At 35.9% G+C, this 19,612-nt stretch overlaps 1 protein-coding gene across 1 annotated transcript in view; it reads left to right on the plus strand.

The window, feature by feature from the left end:
• Ppfibp1 (PPFIA binding protein 1) overlaps positions 1-19,612 on the plus strand; it is a 224,170-nt gene that overhangs the window by 135,310 nt on the left and 69,248 nt on the right. The window contains 2 exon segments of the mRNA XM_047548085.1: positions 16,171-16,269; positions 17,788-17,993. Coding sequence (XP_047404041.1) covers positions 16,206-16,269; positions 17,788-17,993 — 270 coding nt within the window. The 5' untranslated portion in view covers positions 16,171-16,205.

Here is a 19,612-nt window from a genome sequence, read left to right on the forward strand (position 1 = left end):
TTCTTTCCAGTGTTTGAAACCCTGCGAGTTATATCTGTCTTGGGCAGGAAGTTTGAAACTCACTTTCAAACCCATATCCTTTAACTAAAGCAAGCCAAGAAAGCTAGGATAAATGTTATTCTCATTAAGGTTAAAAACAAACAAAATTTCATGTAGCCTGTCTTTTTGTCCACACAGGAAGACTGGGCACCTTGCCTGAGCTAGAACATCAGTTAGTCAGCAGCCCTGCAAAGAATTGTGGTTTTCTGCCAAACCTTGAGCCACCACACCCACTGCTGGAACTTTCCCTGACATTTCATCCCATTCAAATCTTCTCTAAGTGGGTCCTGACCAAGTGTGAAATATACCCTATACATACTTCTGTTGGGTCTTTTTTTTTCCCTTGCTGGGGCGGTGTCCTTTAAGATAATATATGAATATTATCCCCAGAAATTACTTTTCTAAAACTTTGCTAGTTTTTATTAGTTCATTAGGATAGAAAACCACTAAACTCAGGATACCTGCAAAACAGAGCTTTGCTTTGCTATTTACGTGACCCAAAAAAGAAGCGGCTTCTTTACTTTGAACCCAGGTTTCACTCCTTTGTTGTAGCAGTTATATTTCCTGGTTCCTTTTCCTTTAGCAAGTCACTTCAAGAAGTATACATTACACACTCATCCAGAAATAAATTTGATACCTTGTGAGAATTATCAAATGGTGAAGTTTTAATGGTAAAATTTCTAAATGGTCTTTTATCCACCCAGAAGACTGAGTTATAATCAGGAACTTTTTTTTTTTTTAGTTATAGAGGGACAAAATACCTTTATTTTATTTATTTATATTTATGTGGTGCTGAGAATTGAACCCAATGCCTTACATATGCTAGGCGAGTGCTCTACCACTGAGCCACAACCCCAGCCCATAATCAGGAACTTTCTAAGTAAGCAAAAAGAATAAGAACAAGGGGAGCCTTTTATTTTGGACCTCAGGTGCATATGATTGGGTTTTTCATTATCCTTGATTCATGGAATTATTGTAGCTCCTCCAGTATCCTACTTATATTCATTATTTAGTTCATTTTTAAAATGTAATTTTATTTCTAATTTCTAACAAACACCTTAATTCTTACTTTTAAAAATTTGAGTTGAAATTTGCTTATAATGAAAACCACATATCATAAATGTACAATTTGAATTTTTTTTTTTTTTTTTTCCAGATAGAGGTTTATTTGGCAAGTAATTATAGGAAAGATTTAGAGACTGTGAGAAGTAAAACAGAGGAGAGCTAATAAATGGTACATATAAGTCTGTGGTAATTCTGGGAACCAGTGTTGATTAGGACAGAATCAGAGTTATCCCTTTCTGTGCTTGAGTATGTAAAGTTGATGACTGCTCCCAGGAGGCCTTAATTCTCTGCTGTTTCCAGTGCACCTGAAATCTTGGGAAGTTAAAAGTTGGGCTGACATTCATGGAAATAAGGGTGGGGTGCCAACAGAATCTGTTTTAGTTAGCAACTGAACAGTGCTGTTAATACATATGTTTTAAAGGAATTTCTGATTAAGCAAGCTTTGAACTAATATTATGCTCATAGGAGTTAGCCAGCAACTAACAGTTCTTTCCTAATTAAAATAAAGAATTTAGATGGGATCGACACTGGGCTTATTAATGCCTGACAAGTTTCAAAAACCATTACTTAGTTGGATGAATTTTGGCAAAATGTGTAAACAATACCCCAATCAAGTTATTGAACAGAAAGTTTCCCCTTATCTCCTTCAATCATTTGACATTTACTATAAGTAGTTATTATTCTTCTTTCTATAATAGATTGCTAGTTCTTGAATATCCTTTAAAAGGAATCATACAGTATATGGTCATTTGTGTCTGAATTCTTTAGCTCCACTTAGTGTTGCGTGTTTTATCAGTCATTTTTATTATGAATTATTATCCATTATATTAGAATAATATTCTTCTGTATTAATTACTTATGAGAAGAAGTTCAGGAAATCTTCCTCTCAGAAATGTTTGTGAGATATAAGAAAATCTTTGGGGGGTATGGGGTTTTCTGAAGCCTTTTTATCTAACTTTTCCATCTTAAAAAATGCTTTGACCAAACCTTGAAAATTAACATAGCTTTATCAACACAGATGTTGTCTACATCAGGCTACCTCTAAAATAGCTTAAGTCATGGGTAAGGCAGAATTTTAATAAGTAAGGAAAATCTGTTCTTAGTACTTTACTGCTTCTCATTGTGATTCTTACTCTTCCATGTGGTTCTTCAAAACCCCATCTGAAATTTATTGAGACATTTTGTGACCTTGCACACATGTCCTATGCTGATAAGTATAATGTGGATACTTGAAAAGAATATATATTCTATATTTGGGTACTTTGTTTCATAAATTGAATTAGGTTAAGGTGGTTGCTAGTGTTGCACAAATATTCTGTACTAAGGTGTGTTTTCCTCCCTTGTCTGCTAATCCAAAAAGAAGATTTAAAAGGAGGAACAAATGATAAATGAGACAAACAGAAAAACATGCTAAAACAGAAGACTTAAATCCAACTATATTGATAATTGCATTAAATATAAATATGTTTGTCAAATTCTCCCTTAATTCTACCAGTTCTTGCTTTTTGTATTTTGAAACTCTATTATTAGTTGCAAAAACTTTTATGCTTGTTATGAGTTCTTAACTAGCTAACTCTTATCATTATAAAATATTCCTTCTGGGCATGGTGGTTTGTGCTTGTGGTCCTAGCTTCCGGGAGGCTGAAATAGAATAACCACATGAATTCAGTAGTTAGTGGCCACCCTGGGCAATATAATAAGACCCTGTCTCAAAAACAAAACAAAACAAACAAACAAACAAACAAAAAACCGAAAATAAATAACCCTGTTTCTTTCTAGTAATATTTCTCGATTGCAGTTGTTTCTGGGGGATGAGTGTAAAGCTCACTGGTAGAGTGTATCCTTACTAGCATGAATGAGGCCTTGTGTTCAGTCATGAGAAGGAAGGGAGGAAGGAAAAGAAGGAAGGGAAAGAAAAGGAAAAAATAGGCTTTTCTTATATACTCATTCTTACTTTCCTATGCTTATTGCACATTATTTAACGTATACCTCTGTTAACAGCAAATAGTCTAACAAACTCTGGGTCTTATTAGCATTTATTTCATTTATATCTAATGTAATAATTTTTATGGTTCAATTTAAGTATATCATCTTGGCATTTTGATAGTTTTCTTTTTCCTTTTTATCCATTGTTCCTTCTTTACTGCCTTCTGGGTTTAATAAAATTGGACATTTTATTAGTGTTCCCTTTTATCACTTGCACTGGTTTGTTACTTATATCTTTCTATCGTTTGAGTGGATTATATTTGTCACAGTCTGCCATGCATTAGAATTAGACATCTTTGTATAATGTAAGAATTTTATCCAATTCTGTTCTTTGAGCCAGTACGCTTTCAGTTCTCTACTGAGTCTCAGCAGGTACTCTGTATCACAGGGTCCAGGGGTGCCCTTGGGGGAGAGCTATTTAAATGTAAACCTTATCCATGGTTCCCTTTTGTCAAGAGCTGAATTCCCTCTAGTATCTGTCTGCTTCTAGTTACCTCTCCAACTTCTTCAGAGCAGGTTTTTGTATTTTATACATCACTTTGTTTTGCTATTTTTCAAACAGTTCATTCAATAAAATCTATCCCACCATGATCAAAAACAGAATTAACTTTGGTTATTTTCAGTAATGTAATAATCACTTTTGAATCAATCACTTGAAAATTTGTCAGTTACCTTGTTGATCATTCCCTTTTCATCTTTTTGTATAGTTAGATTAAATTTGTATTTCTAAAATGTGTAATCAGTATCATTTACAATATAATGAATATGTGTCAGTTAAGAGATATGTATGTGTGTATGCGTGTGCACGCACACATGGACAACCAATTAAATACATATTTGTGAGAAGGAAGGGGATGAGAGGTGCTTGGGTCTGAAGTAGAAGAAGTTATATTCCATGCTTGTGTATGTTATATTAAAATAGATTCTACTGTCATTTATAACTAAAAAGAACCAGTTAAAAAAAAAAACAGATGAACAATCATGCACACTCCTCACCCTTTTAAATATAATTAAAATAAAGGGAATTACCAATAAAAATAAATAATTAAATACATATATGTCATTGCATTAACTTTATAAAAAAATCTTGTTGCTAGAAACTCTTAAATTTACTATTACATTACATATATTTGTCCACACAGCACATATATTGGTTTTGGTTTGTTTTGACAACTGTGTGTGTCATGCCATTGTTTGAATTTACCAGTTTGTTCATCTCCTGTAGATGGAAATTTGAGTGGTTTTCTATATTTTTTTTCTTGTAAAGATTCCTTCTGTGAAGATTTGTGTATTAAAGTCAACTCAAAGTGGTTCAAAGACCCTAGGAATTAGGCCCCAAACTCTGCAAGAAAATATAGGCCCCACACTCTAACAGGTGTATCATAGACACTTACTTCCTTAACAAGACCCCTAAAGCACAAGAAATAAATCAGTAAGTGGGATGGCATCAAATTATAACACTTCTCACGGCACAGAACAAAGAGTGTGAAGAGAGAGCCTACACAATGGAAGATCTTTGCCACCTGCCCCTCAGACAGGACATTAGTATCCAGGATATATAAGAAGCTCAGAGGATCCAAGATGGTGGACTAGAGGGAGGCTGCATTCCTTGTCGCTCCTTAACTCAGGTTTCAAGCAGAGGATATCTGTTTCTTGGTGAGGCAGTTTTTGCTGCTTATCGATCCCCTGCTGTTTACCCCATTTGTCTATTTCAATCACCTACAGTCAGCCACCATATCGATGCCTTTTTCAGTACAGATTACTCACTATCAGGCGCCTATCATCTGCCATTTGCCTGCCTCTTGCCTGTCCATCGCCTGCCTTTCATCTATCCATCATGCACCACCCGAGGTTCACCTCTGGAATGTTCGACAGCAGTCAGCAAACTGATCGCAGACCACCACTAGAGCGCAAGCTGCCTGCTGTTGCCTGGAAGTTCACTCTCACGGTACCTGCAGGATCCCTCAGCCCAACCAATCACTCCGTGCCTCCAGGGTCCTCACATAGACAGACTGCTCCCCGCCACCAGGACCCCCGGACCAACTGATTGCACCCCACCTCCAGGATCCTGCAACTAGATCGACCACACCACACCTCCAGGACCCCTGCCTGATCAACCGCACCCCACCTCCAGCCAACCACGCCAACACCCCTGAGCTGCTGCTCCCCATTTGCCAACACATTTGGAAGCCACAGCGGCCATGTTGGATAATTCTGGAAGCCGTAACTCTGATCTTTAGGTGGGGCAAATCCCATCCTGAGATTCCTGGTGGAGACTGGAAGCTCATTATCAGGTACCTCTCACGCATCAGGCTAATGAAGACTGGGATGTTTGAATACTATATGACTCTTATAGTGTAGATTTTCTTTTTTCTCCTTCTTGAAAAATTTTACATTTTTATTTCTTTACTTTTCTCTCTTTTCCTTTTGTTTACCTGTTCCCTCAGAGTCTCTTCCTCCCTTTTTGCATGCTAACAACCAACTTCTTTTGTTTACATTCTCTCTCTATTATCTAGAACTTCTATATATTCTTTTCTTATTCCATTAACAGCTACATCCTACACCCCTTTGCACCCTCTTTGTCCTCCATTAGAAACTGCAGACCTTATTGCAAATCTGTTATACTGAAGATAATAATTGAACTCATTCTGTTTATTATGACAATATTGTTAATGTCCTCATAGGGGCTATTTGGTCTAGGATCACATACAGTCTGAACTGGGCACTGCTAATATTGAGCTCCCCCTTGAAGAAAAGGTTTTGGAAACCTATAGGGTCACTATAAGCCTATAGGGAGGAAAGTGCAATACCCCAGATCTGCACTGCTAAAGGGGAAGATACATGAACAACATGAAAAAACAAGGGAAGAAAATGATTCAAACAAATCTAGATTCTATATTATTAGAATCCAGTGACAGTATGGTAGAAGGAATGTCAGTAAAGGACTTCAGATTATACATGATGAAGATGATTCATGAAGCAAACGATGAGATAAGAGAGCAAATGCAGGCAATGAATGATCACTCCAATAAGCAATTGAAAGAGCAACTGCAGGAAGCAAAAGATCATTTCAACGAAGAGATAGAGATTCTCAAAAAAAAAAAAAAAAAAAAAAAAAAAAAAACCAAATGGAAATCCTTGAAATGAAGGAAACAATAAACCAAATAAAAAACTCAATGGAAAGCATCACCAAAAGACTAGACCACTTGGAAGACAAAACCTCAGACAATGAAGACAAAATATTTAATCTTGAAAATAAAGTTGACCAAACAGAGGAGATGGTAAGAAATCATGAATACAATTTCCAAGAACTATGGGCCATCATGAAAAGACCAGATTTAAGAATTATCAGGATTGAGGAAGGCTCAGAGATACAACCAAAGTAATGAACAACCTATTCAATGAAATAATATCAGAAAATTTCCCAAGCCTGAAGAATTAAATGGAAAATGAAATACAAGAGACTTACAGAACACCAAATGCACAAAATCACAACAGATCCACACCAAGGCACATTATAATGAAAATGCCTAACATACAAAATAAAGATAGGATTTTGAAGGATGCGAGAGAAAAGCATCAGATTACATATAGGGAGAAACCAATACAGTTGTCAGCAGATTTCTCAGCCCAGACTCTAAAAGCTAGAAGGCCCTGGAACAACATATTTCAAACTCTGAAAGAACATGGTTGCCAACCAAGAATCCTATACCCAGCAAAACTAACCTTCAGATTTGAAGATGAAATAAAATCCTTCCATGATAAACAAAAGTTAAAAGAATTTACAAATAGAAAGCCTGCACTACAGAATATTCTCAATAAAATATTCCATGAGGAGGAAATGAAAAACAACAATGTAGGTCAGCAAAGGGAGGAACTACCTTAAAGAAAAATCCATTCAAAGGAGAAACCAAGCCAAGTTAAAAACCAAAAATAAGCCTAAATGACTGGGAATACAAATCATATCTCAATAATAATCCTGAACATTAATGGCCTAAACTCATCAATCAAAAGACATAGACTGGTAGAATGTTAAAAATAAAGACCCAGCAATATGCTGCCTTCAAGAGACTCATCTCATAGAAAAAGACATCCACAGACTAAAGGTGAAAGGATGGGAAAAATACCATGCACACGGACTCAGTAAAAGAGCGGGGGTTTCCATCCTTATTTCAGATAAAGTGGACTTCAAGTCAAAGTTAGAAGGGATAAAGAAGGACATTTCATCCTGCTTAAGGGAACCATAAATCAGGAAGCCATAACGATTGTAAATATTTATGCCCCAAACAATGGTGCATCCCTGTACATCAAACAAATCCTTCTCAATTCCAGGAATCAAAGAGACCACAACACAATAATTATGGGTGACTTTAACACACTGCTGTCAACACTAGATAGATCTTTCAAACAAAAACTAAACAAAGAAAACATAGAACTCAATAACAATCAATAAGTTAGTGTTAACAGACATATGTAGAATATTCCATCCATCAACGAGCGAATTCACTTTCTTCTCAGCAGCACATGGAAACTTCTCAAAAATAGACCATATGTTATGCCACAAAGCAGCCCTTAGTAAATGCAAAAAATAGAGATACTATGTTGTGTTCTATCAGATCATAATGGAATGAAATTAGAAATCAATGACAAAATAAAAAACAAATTACTCCAACACCTGGAGACTAAATAATATGCTATTGAATGAAGCATGGATAACAGAAAACATCAGGGAGGAGATAAAAAAATTCTTAGAGGTGAATGAGAACAACAATATAACATATCAAAATCTCTGGGACGCTATGAAATCAGTACTAAGAGGAAAATTCATTACATGGAGCGCATTCAAGAAAAGAATAAAAAGGCAACAACTAAATGACCTAACATTACAGCTCAAAGCCCTGGAAAAAGTAGAACAGAATAACAGCAAAAGTAGTAGAAGACAGGAAATAATTAAAATCAGAGCTGAAGTCAATGAAATTGAAACAAAAGAAACAATTCAAAAAATTGACAAAACAGAAAGTTGGTTCTTTGAAAAAGTAAACAAAATAGACAAACCCTGAGCCACACTAACAAAGAGAAGCAGAGAGAAAACTCAAATTACTAAAATTCGTGATGAAAAAGGAAATAATCATGACAGACACCAGTGAGATACATAACATAATGAGAAGCTACTTTGAAAATCTATTATAACAAAAGAAAATACTGAAGACATCATCAAATTTCTAGAGACATATGCTCCTCCCAAACTGAACCAGGAGGACATACACAATTTAAACAGATCATTATCAAGCAATGAAATAGAAGAAGTCTTCAAAACCCTACCATCCAAGAAAAGCCCAGGACAGATGGATTCTCAGCCGAGTTCTGCAAGACCTTTAAAAAAGAATTGATACCAATACTTCTCAAAGTATTCCAGGAAATAGAAAAGGAGGGAACCCTTCCAAATTCATTCTATGAGGCTAGTATTGCCCTGATACCACAACCAGACAAAGATACATCAAGGAAAGAAAATTTTAGACCAATATCCTTGATCAATATAGATGCAAAGATCATTAACAAAATACTGGCAAACCGTATCCAAAAACATATTAAGAAAATTGTGCACCACGATCAAGTGGGGTTCATCTCTGGAATGCAAAGGTGGTTTAACATCCGTAAATCAATAAACGTAATCCATCATGTCAGCAGACTTAAGGATAAGAATCATAGGGTTATTTCAATTGACGCAGAAAAAGCGTTCGACAAAATACAACACCCCTTCATGCTGAAAACACTAGAAAAAATAGGGATAGTAGGAACATATCTGAACATTGTAAAGGCTATTTATGCTAAGCCCACGGCCAACATCATTATTAATGGAGAAAAACAAAGCACTCCCTTTAAAACGGGAACAAGACAGGGATGCCCTCTTTCACCACTTCTATTCAACATTGTCCTTGAAATACTAGCCAGAGCAATTAGACAGACTAAAGAAATTAAAGGTATACAAATAGGAAGAGAGGAACTTAAGCTGTCACTATTTGGTGATGACACGATTCTCTATTTAGAGGATCCAAAAAACTCCTCCAGAAAAAAAGAAAACTTCTAGATCTCATAAATGAATTCAGCAGACTAGCAGGTTATAAAATCAACACACATAAATCTAAAGCATTTTTATACATAAGTGATGAAACATCTAAAAGGGAAATGAGGAAAACAACTCCATTTGCAATAGCCTCAAAAAAAAAAAAAAAAATACTTGGGAGTCATCTAACCAAAGAGGTAAAAGATCTCTACAATGAAACTACAAAACATAGAAGAATGAAATTGAGGAAGACCTTAGAAGATGAAAAGATCTCCCATGTTCTTGAATAGGCAGAATTAATATTATCAAAATGACCATATTTCCAAAGGCACTATAAAGATTTAACGCAATTCCAATTAAAATCCCTGATGTTTTTCATAGAAACACAAAGAGCAATCAAGAAATTCATCTGGAAGAACAAAAGGCCCAGAATAACCAAAGCAATTGTGAGCAGGAAGAGTGATGCAGGAGTTATCACTATACCAGACCTTAAACTGTACTATAGGGCAATAGTAACAAAAACAGCATGGTATTGGCACCAAATAGACAGGTAGACCAATGGTACAGGATAGAAGACATGGGGACATACTCACATAAGTACAGTGACCTCATACTAGTCAAGGGTGCCAAAAACTTACAATGGAGAAAAGATAGCCTCTTCAACAAATGGTGCTGGCAAAACTGGAAATCCATATGAAGTAAAATGAAACTAAACCCCTATCTCTCATCCTGTATAAAACTCAACTCAAAATGGATCAAGGATCTAGGAATTAAACCTCAGACCCCTCACCAAATAGAAGAAAAAGTAGGCCCAAATCTCCATCACATTGGCTTAGAACCAGACTTCCTTAACAAGACCCTCATAACACAAGAAATAAAAGCAAGAATCAATAAATGGGATAGATTCAAACTAAAAGGGGGCTGAGGATATAGCTCAGTTGGTAGAGTGCTTGCCTTGCAAGCACAAGGCCCTGGGTTCAAATCCCCAGCACTGCAGAAGAAAAAAACTAAAAATTTTTTTCTCAGCACAGGAAACAATCAACAATGTGAAAAGAGAGCCTACAGAGTGGAAGAAAATCTTTTCGACACACACTTCAGACAGAGCACTCATCTCCAAAGTTTATAAAGAACTTAAAAAACTTTACTCCCAAAATACAAAGAACCCAGTCAATAAATGGGCTAAGGGAATGGGCAGACACTTCACAGAAGATATACAGGTGACAAACAAATATATGAAAAAGTGCTCATCATCCCTGGTAATTAGAGAAATGCAAATTAAAACCACCCTAAGATTTCATCTAACTCCAATTAGAATGACCATTATCAAGAACACAAGCAATAAGAAGTGTTGGTGTGGGTATGGGGAAAAAGGCACACTCATATATTGTTGGTGGAGTTGCAAATTGGTACAGCCACTCTGGAAAGCAGTATGGAGATTCCTCAGAAAGCTTGGAATGGACCCACTATTTGACCCAGCTATCCCATTCCTTGGTTTATACCCAAAGGATTTAAAATCAGCATACTACAGTGATGCAACCACATCAGTGTTCATAGCAGCGCAATTCACAATAGCTAGATTGTGGAACAAACCTAGATGCCCTTCAACTGACGAATAGATAAAGAAACTGTGGTGTGTATATTTATACAATGGAATATTACTCAGCCATAAAGAAGAATAAAATTATGGCATTTGCTGGTAAATGGATGAAGCTGGAAAATATCATGCTAAGTGAAATAGGCCAAGCCCAAAAAACCAAAGGCCAAATGTTTTCTCTGATAAGTGGATGACGACACATAATGAGGGCAGGTGGTGGTGGGGGTAAGAGAAGAATGAAGGAACTTTGGATGGTGTAGAGTAAAAAGGTGTAGTAGGGCGTGGGGATGGAAAAACAGTAGAATGAAACAGACAATACTACCCTATATATGTATGTATGATTACATGAATGGTGTGAATATAAATTGTGTACAACCATAGAAATGAAAAGTTATATCCCATTTGTGTACAATGAATCAAAATGTGTCTGTAAAAATAAAAAATATTTTAATAAAAAATTTTTTTAAAAAGAAACTCAAAAAATCTAACAACAACAAAAAAGTAAATAACCTAGATGAGCAAAAGAACTAAAACAGAAATCTCAAATCTTTCCACCCACCCTCTCTCACCAAGGACTGAACCCAGGGGTGCCTAACCAGTGAGTCACATCTCCAACCCTTTTTTATATTTTATTTAGAGACAGGGTCTTGCAAAATTGCTTTAGGGCCTTGCTAAGTTGCTGAGGCTGGCTTTGAACTTGTGTTCCTCCTGCCTCAGCTTCCTAAACGGATGGGATTACAGGTGTCCGCTTCCACTCCCAGCTAAACAGAAATTTCTCAAAAGAAGAAATACAAATGACCCACAAATTTATATAAATGTTCAATATGTCTAGCAATTAGGGAAATGCAAATGAAAATGACATTATAGGGGCTGGGGAGATAGCTCAGTTGGTAGAGTGCTTGCCTTGTAAGCATAAGGCCCTGGGTTCGATCCCCAGCAACCCCCCCCCCCCAAAAAAAAAAGAAAACGACATTATAATTTAATCTCAGAATGGCAGTTGTCAAGAATACAAATAAGAATATAAGATCATAATGGATTGAAGTTAGAAATAAATGAAAGAGTAAAAAACAGAAACTACTCCAACACCTGGAGATTAAACAATATGCTATTATATGATGAATGGATAACAAAAGATATTAGGAAGGAAATTTAAAAATTCTTAGAGGTAAACTAGAACAAAGAAACATCATATCAAAATCTCTGGGACACTATGAAAGCAGTACTTAGAGGAAGATTTATTTCATGGAGCGCATTTAATAAAAGAAGTAAAACTCAAAAAATAAATGACCTAACACTACAGCTCAAAGCCCTAGAAAAAGAAGAACAGATCAACACCAAAAGTAGTAGAAGACAGGAAATAGTCAAACTCAGAGCTGAAATCAACGAAATTGAAACAAAAGAAACAATACAAAAAATTGACAAAATAAATAGTTGGTTCTTCGAAAAAATAAACAAAATTGATAAACCTTTAGCTACACTAACAAAGAGAAGACGAGAGAAAACCCAAATCACTAAAATTCGGAATGAACAAGGAAATATCACAACAGACACGACTGAAATACAAAACATAATTAGAAGCTATTTTGAAAATCTATACTCCAACAAAATAGAAAATTTCGAAGACATCAGCAGGTTTCTAGAGACATATGAATTGCCTAAACTGAACGAGGAGGACATACACAATTAAAAAAAAAAAAAAAAAAAAAAAGAATACTAATAAGAAATGTTGGTGACGGTATGGATAAAAAGTACACTCATACATTGCTGATGAGACTGGAAATTCGTGCAACAACTCTGGAAAGCAGTATGAAGGGTTTCTTAAAGAACTATAAATGAACCCCCATATGACCCAGCTATCCCACTCCTTGGTATATTTCCAAAAGATAATCCACATACTATAGGAATGCAGCCACATCAATTTTTATAGAAGCACAATTCACCGTAGACAAGGATGGAACCAACCAAGGTACCCTTCCATAGAGAATGGATCAAGAAAATGTTATATATATGCATAAGAGAGTTATATATATGCAAATGGAAGTACTGGGGACTGAATTAGAGCAAATTATATTCCACACTTTTATAATTATGTCAAAATGAATTTGAATGTTACATATAACTAATATGAACCAATTTAAAAAAGACAGGAAAAAAGTTTTATGTATCGCTCTTGGTTATATGCTTTGGAGGAAATAGTATTGCATTGGAAATTGAATGTTTAATTTTATACGATAATGCCACACCATTATTTAAAGTGGTGAAACCATTTTACAATCCCACGACCACTCTGTAGGAAACTCTGTGACTCCATATCCTCGGTAACACTTAGCAGTGTCCATTTATTTTGCTAATCAGGTAGCAAATGATGTGACATGTTTTAAACTCCTTGATTATTAATGATATGAAGTATCTTTTCATGTTTTTATTAATTGAAAGTATTTCCTTTTCTTTTAAATGTCTGTCCATGTGCTCACCCTCCCATTTTTTATTGTCTTTAGGAATTCTACACTTGTATACTATGAACTATAGATCACCTATATTCAATTACTCTCAATGTATTAGACAGATCTTTGACCTTTGCATCTATCATTGCTCCCTGACCACCTTCCAATCCCACGGCCCCTTTATCCTGCTCCATCTTTTCCCCCTTAGCACCCACCACTTTTGTCAGATTATACATGCTTTATTACTTATGTCTTACTGTCTTCTTACTATTTTATGTAGGCTGTGTGATAAAGGTAGAGATTGAGAGTAAGCATTTATAAGCTCTTATAGCAATTCAGTATGTCATTATTTTAAACAAAGGATTGGGTCTCCAATGAGCTGGGTGAATTTTTTGTTTGTTTGGTACTGGGAATTGAACTCAGGGGCACTCCACCACTGAGCCACATCCCTAGGCCTTTTTTAAAAATTTTATTTAGAGACAAGGTCTCACTTAGTTTTTAAGTGCCTTGCAGTTGCTGAGACTGGCTTTGAACTCAAGATCCTCTTGCCTCAGCATGCCTCACTGCTGGATTATAGGCATGTGCCATAGTGCCCAGCTTGGAGTATTTTTTAAAACTTCACCCCCTGACAAGCATGGTTGAGGCTGTCTCACCCCTCTTTGTCATAGCATTTGAAAGGCTCATCAACAGAAATACAGACAAAATAGAGAACACACTTAAGTGTTTCTGTTCTACACAAAGTACAACTGTGAAAAAAGACAAATATTTGTTTTTCTAATTTAGTGAAGTGGTGAGTGTTTTTCTAATGTCGGCATTATTTTTATTGGTATTCCTATGTCTATGACTGAGACTGGTGTGTTTATCTTTGTTTTATATGTACACACACACACACACACACGTGTATGTATATATATGTATGTGTGTGTGTGTATATTGCTACTTTTAAAATGAAAAGGAATGTGAGCCACTTAATTACGTGAAATTCAAGTATTGTACACACTCTTCTGCTTAATCCTTTACACTCTCAGTTTTCATGTTTCAAATTTTCCACCCTGAAGTGTGGCTATTAAATTTGTGCCCCATTTCTTTGGTGTGTGCTAACTGTGTGTTTGAGTAAATTTTTTATAACTCTCCAGATTCATAACCTAGCTTGTTGACCTCTTGGTTTCTGATTAAAACAAAAAAAACAAAAACAAACTGTAACCTAGCATTTAAAAAATCAAAGTAATATTTCAGAAGAATTATGTGACATTTTATTAGAATGAATGCATAGGAGAGAACTGATCTAAGAAGCTGATAACAGAGCTATAAATATATTTGTGAAGATAAGTGGTAAGTGAGATGTGGCTACTTGGCAACAGAGGGCAAAGGTTTCTGTTAAACAGCATGTTCTTTATTTCCTAGATATTTAGTCCACCACAGTATCTACAAAATAGCAAGAGCCTATTCAGGCCTTTTGGGAGAATCTACATGACTGATAATTAAAAAGGCATTAATTAATGTCAAAAATCTTATAATCGCTACTTTTTCCTATCAGTGGTCAATTTTTTTAGAAGTGATATTTCAATGTATTTTAACAGGTGAAACCATGAGTAGATTGTGACACAATTTCAGAATAAATCTACTCTTGAGATAGGATCAAATAAAAATTCACCATTATAATGGAAGTCAGATAGACCTTGTTTAAATGAAGGGCATTCTTTTCTCTATTTACTTGCTGCTTCCCTACAAATAACAAATATCTCATTTATAAAATGGAGAGATGAATTTTTCCATTCCATAGGGTTATTATTATGAGTATTATAAATAATATAGAAAAGTGTGTGGGGATCTATATAGGTGAGGTACTCTGTACATGATAGCTGTGTTATATTACAAAGTACCAGTAGTTGGGGGTGGGGGTGCTTAGTACAGTTGGCCCTTTGTAGCCACAAATATAACCAACTCAGATGGAAATTGTTTTTAAATGTTGCATCTCTGCTGAAAATGTACAGACTTTTATTCTTGTCATTAATCCCTAAACAATGCAATTTTAAAACTATTTATATGGCACGTACATTGTATTTGGTATTATAAGTAGTCTAGAGATGATTTAAAGTATAGAGGAGAATGTATATCAGGTCTGTGCAAATACCATGCCATGAGCATCCATGGATTTTGGTATCCAAGGAGTAGTCCTAGAACCAGTCCTCCACGGATGCCAAGGGATGACTCTGTATATATTAGTGAACCCTTTTCTTAGACTTGTGAGAAACTCTTATACAGAAAATTTTTAAAAAGCAAGGTGTAGAACACCCTTGTAATCCAACAACTTGGGAAGCTAAGGCAGGAGAATTTCAAGTTCAAGGACATCCTGGGCAACTTAGCAAGACACTGTCTCAAAAAATAATAAAAGGACTGGGGATATAGCTCAGTGGTAGAATGCCCCTGGGTTCAGTTCTCAATACTGCAAAATTAAGAGAACAGAGATTGGTTAGGACTGGTACAGTCAGAAAAAAGTCTTATCTATCAGCACCCCTCGTGGACCTCAGCAGGCTTCTGTCACCCTCCCTGATGCTCTCCACAGACTCCTGGGGCTCTAAAGAGAACAACATGGAAGCCATTGTGCTGGGTTTTGATTGATTGATTGATTGATGTGCCTGTGATTGAAAATGGAGCCTTGCACACACTAGGCAAATGCTTTATACCTCCGAGCTATACCTCCAGGTCTCTGCTAAACTTTGAATAACCTTGAGTACAAGAACTAAAACTTATTTTATTAACTGATATGGGTATCCTATGTGGTGTTACACTACAGTAGATGATTGGCCAGTGCCTATTAAACAATTCAGCTAATTCAGCTCTACTACTTCTGAAGTTCTCTCTGTATACATTTGACTGCCAAGTAGAGTTATAATTTGAAGTGGAATTAGCAAACTCCACTAGCAGGCATGTACCATTTTAAAGCATGTAATGATAACATCATTTTTTCTTTTCAGATCTTGGTTGGACTTTGCCATTGACAAATAAGAAAATGATGAGTGATGCAAGTGACATGTTGGCTGCGGCGCTAGAGCAGATGGATGGTATTATAGCAGGTAATCTGCATCTTCTAAAGAATGGAATCATGACATTTCCTCTGCTCATTTGACTTTTTCATTATGACTCTTCATTACTTTCTACTGTTTTATTTTCATTATTGGTTCTCTGCCCAATGTCTTTAGGTTCCCCATGGTTTTATCTTTGTTCTTTTCCATTTTCTCCCTGAATTATTCTCAAATTTTATTTTTAAATGTCAAAAAATTCCAGTTCCAACCTAGGTTTTCATCAGGGTTAAAGAATCTGCATCTCAGGCTGTTCTGGTGTAAGCAGTCCATGGACCTTACTTTGAGGGTTGGTGCTGTACCCCACATCCATGAATAATCTGTTCTCTTGAATTCAATATGCACTTTACTAGTGACTCTACCATATTTTTACTTTCCCAGTTATCCACTAAACTTCAGGTCTCTCTCTAATTGCCAACCAGATCTCTCCCCTGAAATGTCCTATAGGTACATCAGAATTATCATTTAAAACACTGAGTTCTGTTATGTGTTCTTAGCATGTGTGAGGCTCTGGGTTCAATCCCTAGGACCAAATACCAACCAACCAAACAAAGAAAATTTTTGAGTTCAGTATCTTTCCCTGGAAGTCCCTCTAGTAGCCTTTATCTCAGTTTATTTCATAACCCTCCATCTACCATATCCTAAACCAGAAATTTAAGTCATTCTGGACAGATCAGAAAATAAAAATCAAAGAGACAAAGAAGTGTATGCTTGTTTTCAGAATGGGCTTTGGGTCATTGTATGAATTTAAACAGTATAATGTTTTCTCTTGTAAGTAACAGAAAACAAAAATGGCTGTAAAACTCCCCCAGCCCTTGGGGAGAGGGAGGGTGCTGAAGATCAAACAAACCCATGGCCTTGCACATGTTAGGCAAGCATTCTACCACTAAGCTATACCCCAAGCCCCTCATAAAAACTATTTTTTAAAGTTGATGTTAATGAGAATTTGATGCTAGACTGCCAATAAAATAATAGGGGGAAATGTTTATACACATTTGCTCACACATGCATATACACATGTACACATATAATTCATTGAGCTTCAAAGGTTAAATTCTGGCAAGTTAACTGGGAGTTGGTCTTCTTGTCTTTGAAATTGTGCTATCATATTTCTACCTCAGTGCATAACTCCTTTTCAGGAATTTTGAAGACTATAAAGTCTCTAAAGTTTGTGTTTCCTAAAAGGCATTGCTCCACCAAAACTGCCATGACACCCTCTTATCCTTCACTTGCTGGGGACAGCACTCCTCACACCAAGGCCCACCATGCTGTTTTTCTTTCTATACCACACATATGGCTTCCTTGTTAGATATTGAACCACTAATAAGTAGCATCAATTATATGGTTTTATTTTTCCACCAAATATCTGTGACTCGAAGAGACTTACATGATAAAATTATTTTCTTGCCCCTGTTTCTTGTTTTGATTAATTAAGTGGTTTACCACCGTTAGCTATGATGTTTTATGTAACATAAATTCTCTTGATTTCTGATTTTTTTTTTTTAAACCTAGGTTCTAAGGCCCTGGAATATTCCAATGGGATCTTCGATTGCCAGTCTCCCACCTCTCCATTCATGGGAAGTTTGCGAGTTCTGCACCTTGTGGAAGACCTGCGCGGATTGTTAGAGATGATGGAATCAGATGAAAAGGAGGGCTTAAGATGCCAGATCCCTGATTCTACAGCAGAAACGCTTATTGAGTGGCTCCAGAGTCAAATGGTAGATGTCTGTATGTAGTGTATCTGTGCTGTGAATCTTGGTTGCTTATTCCAAAATTTAAAGTATAGAATATCTGATTAGAACAAGAAAAAAAATTACAGGGTTCCATGTTGTTTCTCTTTTATCCCTTAAGAGATCCCAGTTCCTTTTAAAGATAAGTTTTTTAGAAGTGTCACTGTGTATGAGTGCCGACCTGTTACCCGATTTGCTCATAAAAATGGATAGGCTTTTAAATTGCGTCTGAATAACCAATTGTGGCTTAAAACAAATAGTCTCGTAAAGGAAAGAACCTGTACATAATAGATGCTTTCTCAGTAATAATGAGAAGTTCACTACAAAGGTTTCAATGGTAATTCTCTATGTAAAGTATAATGAATAAGACACTTCAAAAAGCAATAGAAGTTTAGTAGTGACATTTGATATGAAGTGCCATATTGTGGTTTGTGCCAGTTACTTCAATTACAGTTCTGGTGTTGGGTTCTGGATTTGGACTTTAAGTGGTGTTTGGAACGAGCCTTCTTTCTAGGCCTTCTCGAAAATTAAGGATATAGCAGGGCCACCCTTCCTCTAGACACAGTGGTAAATACCACTTCTTTTTTTTTTCAATATGTGTTGAACACAAAATCTTAAGATTATCACAAAAGCAGATTCAAAGATAAGAGAGGTGGTATTTTTAAATATTTAAAGGCTACTTAATTTTTAGTAATAGCTTATGAGTTAATTGTGTTTATGTAAAACTAATGAAAATTTTTATGGAAAGATCAAGATCTGTTTCTGGATCTGTGGTACAAGTAAAAGCTGCTTGCTCTGGGAAGCTTAACAGCACACATTATAGCTAAAATATTTTCATGTAATGTGATACAATGCTGGTACTCCCAGGCCACCCTGTGCTGAATGTTCTTATGTTGTCCCCCAATTTACCTCTGTGTATCTGAGTGCACATAGTATGATCCATCCGTTAGTGGGGGTGCTTAATCTTTTCTGTTAAAGTATTTCTGAGAATGATAAAAAGGGATGATGATGATAACAATAATATCTGAATATTAGTTAGGTCCTGACACTCCTTTTTCAGAAACTGCAATGGTGGTATCGCTGATGTTCAGACATGCCAAGTAAACTAGCCTCAGGGCCTACTCACAGCTGCTCACTGTGAAAACTTTCTTCAGATGGCTAACACCCTTGCATTCTCTTGATATTTACTCAGAAGTTGTACTCTCAGTAGGGCTCTTTCCACCTTATATAAAATTATACACATTTATTCTTTCTCTCTGCATAATTTTTTTCCTAAGCATTCCTCTCTTTCTTGTGTTCTATGTATTTGTCATGTTTATATAATTTACTTCTGTCTTTCCAACCAGAATGTAAGTATCATGAATCAGAGAATTTTTCCTTTAAACAATAACAAAACAAAATAAACCATTGCATTCTTGATGTCTAGAATGATAAAAGCATACATTAGGTGCTCAATTATTATATGTGTAATGAATGATGCTCCGTGAATGATAGAATAATATGCATATTTAGATGAACTGAAGTTATTTGTTTATTCCTTGGAGTACTGGTTTGTTGGTTTGTATTTTTGGTTGCTTTCTATCTTCTTATTTGACATTTTGAATCCA

This window comes from Sciurus carolinensis, chromosome 4 (genome assembly GCF_902686445.1).
Source record: "Sciurus carolinensis chromosome 4, mSciCar1.2, whole genome shotgun sequence".
In the NCBI taxonomy this organism is placed as follows: domain Eukaryota; kingdom Metazoa; phylum Chordata; class Mammalia; order Rodentia; family Sciuridae; genus Sciurus; species Sciurus carolinensis.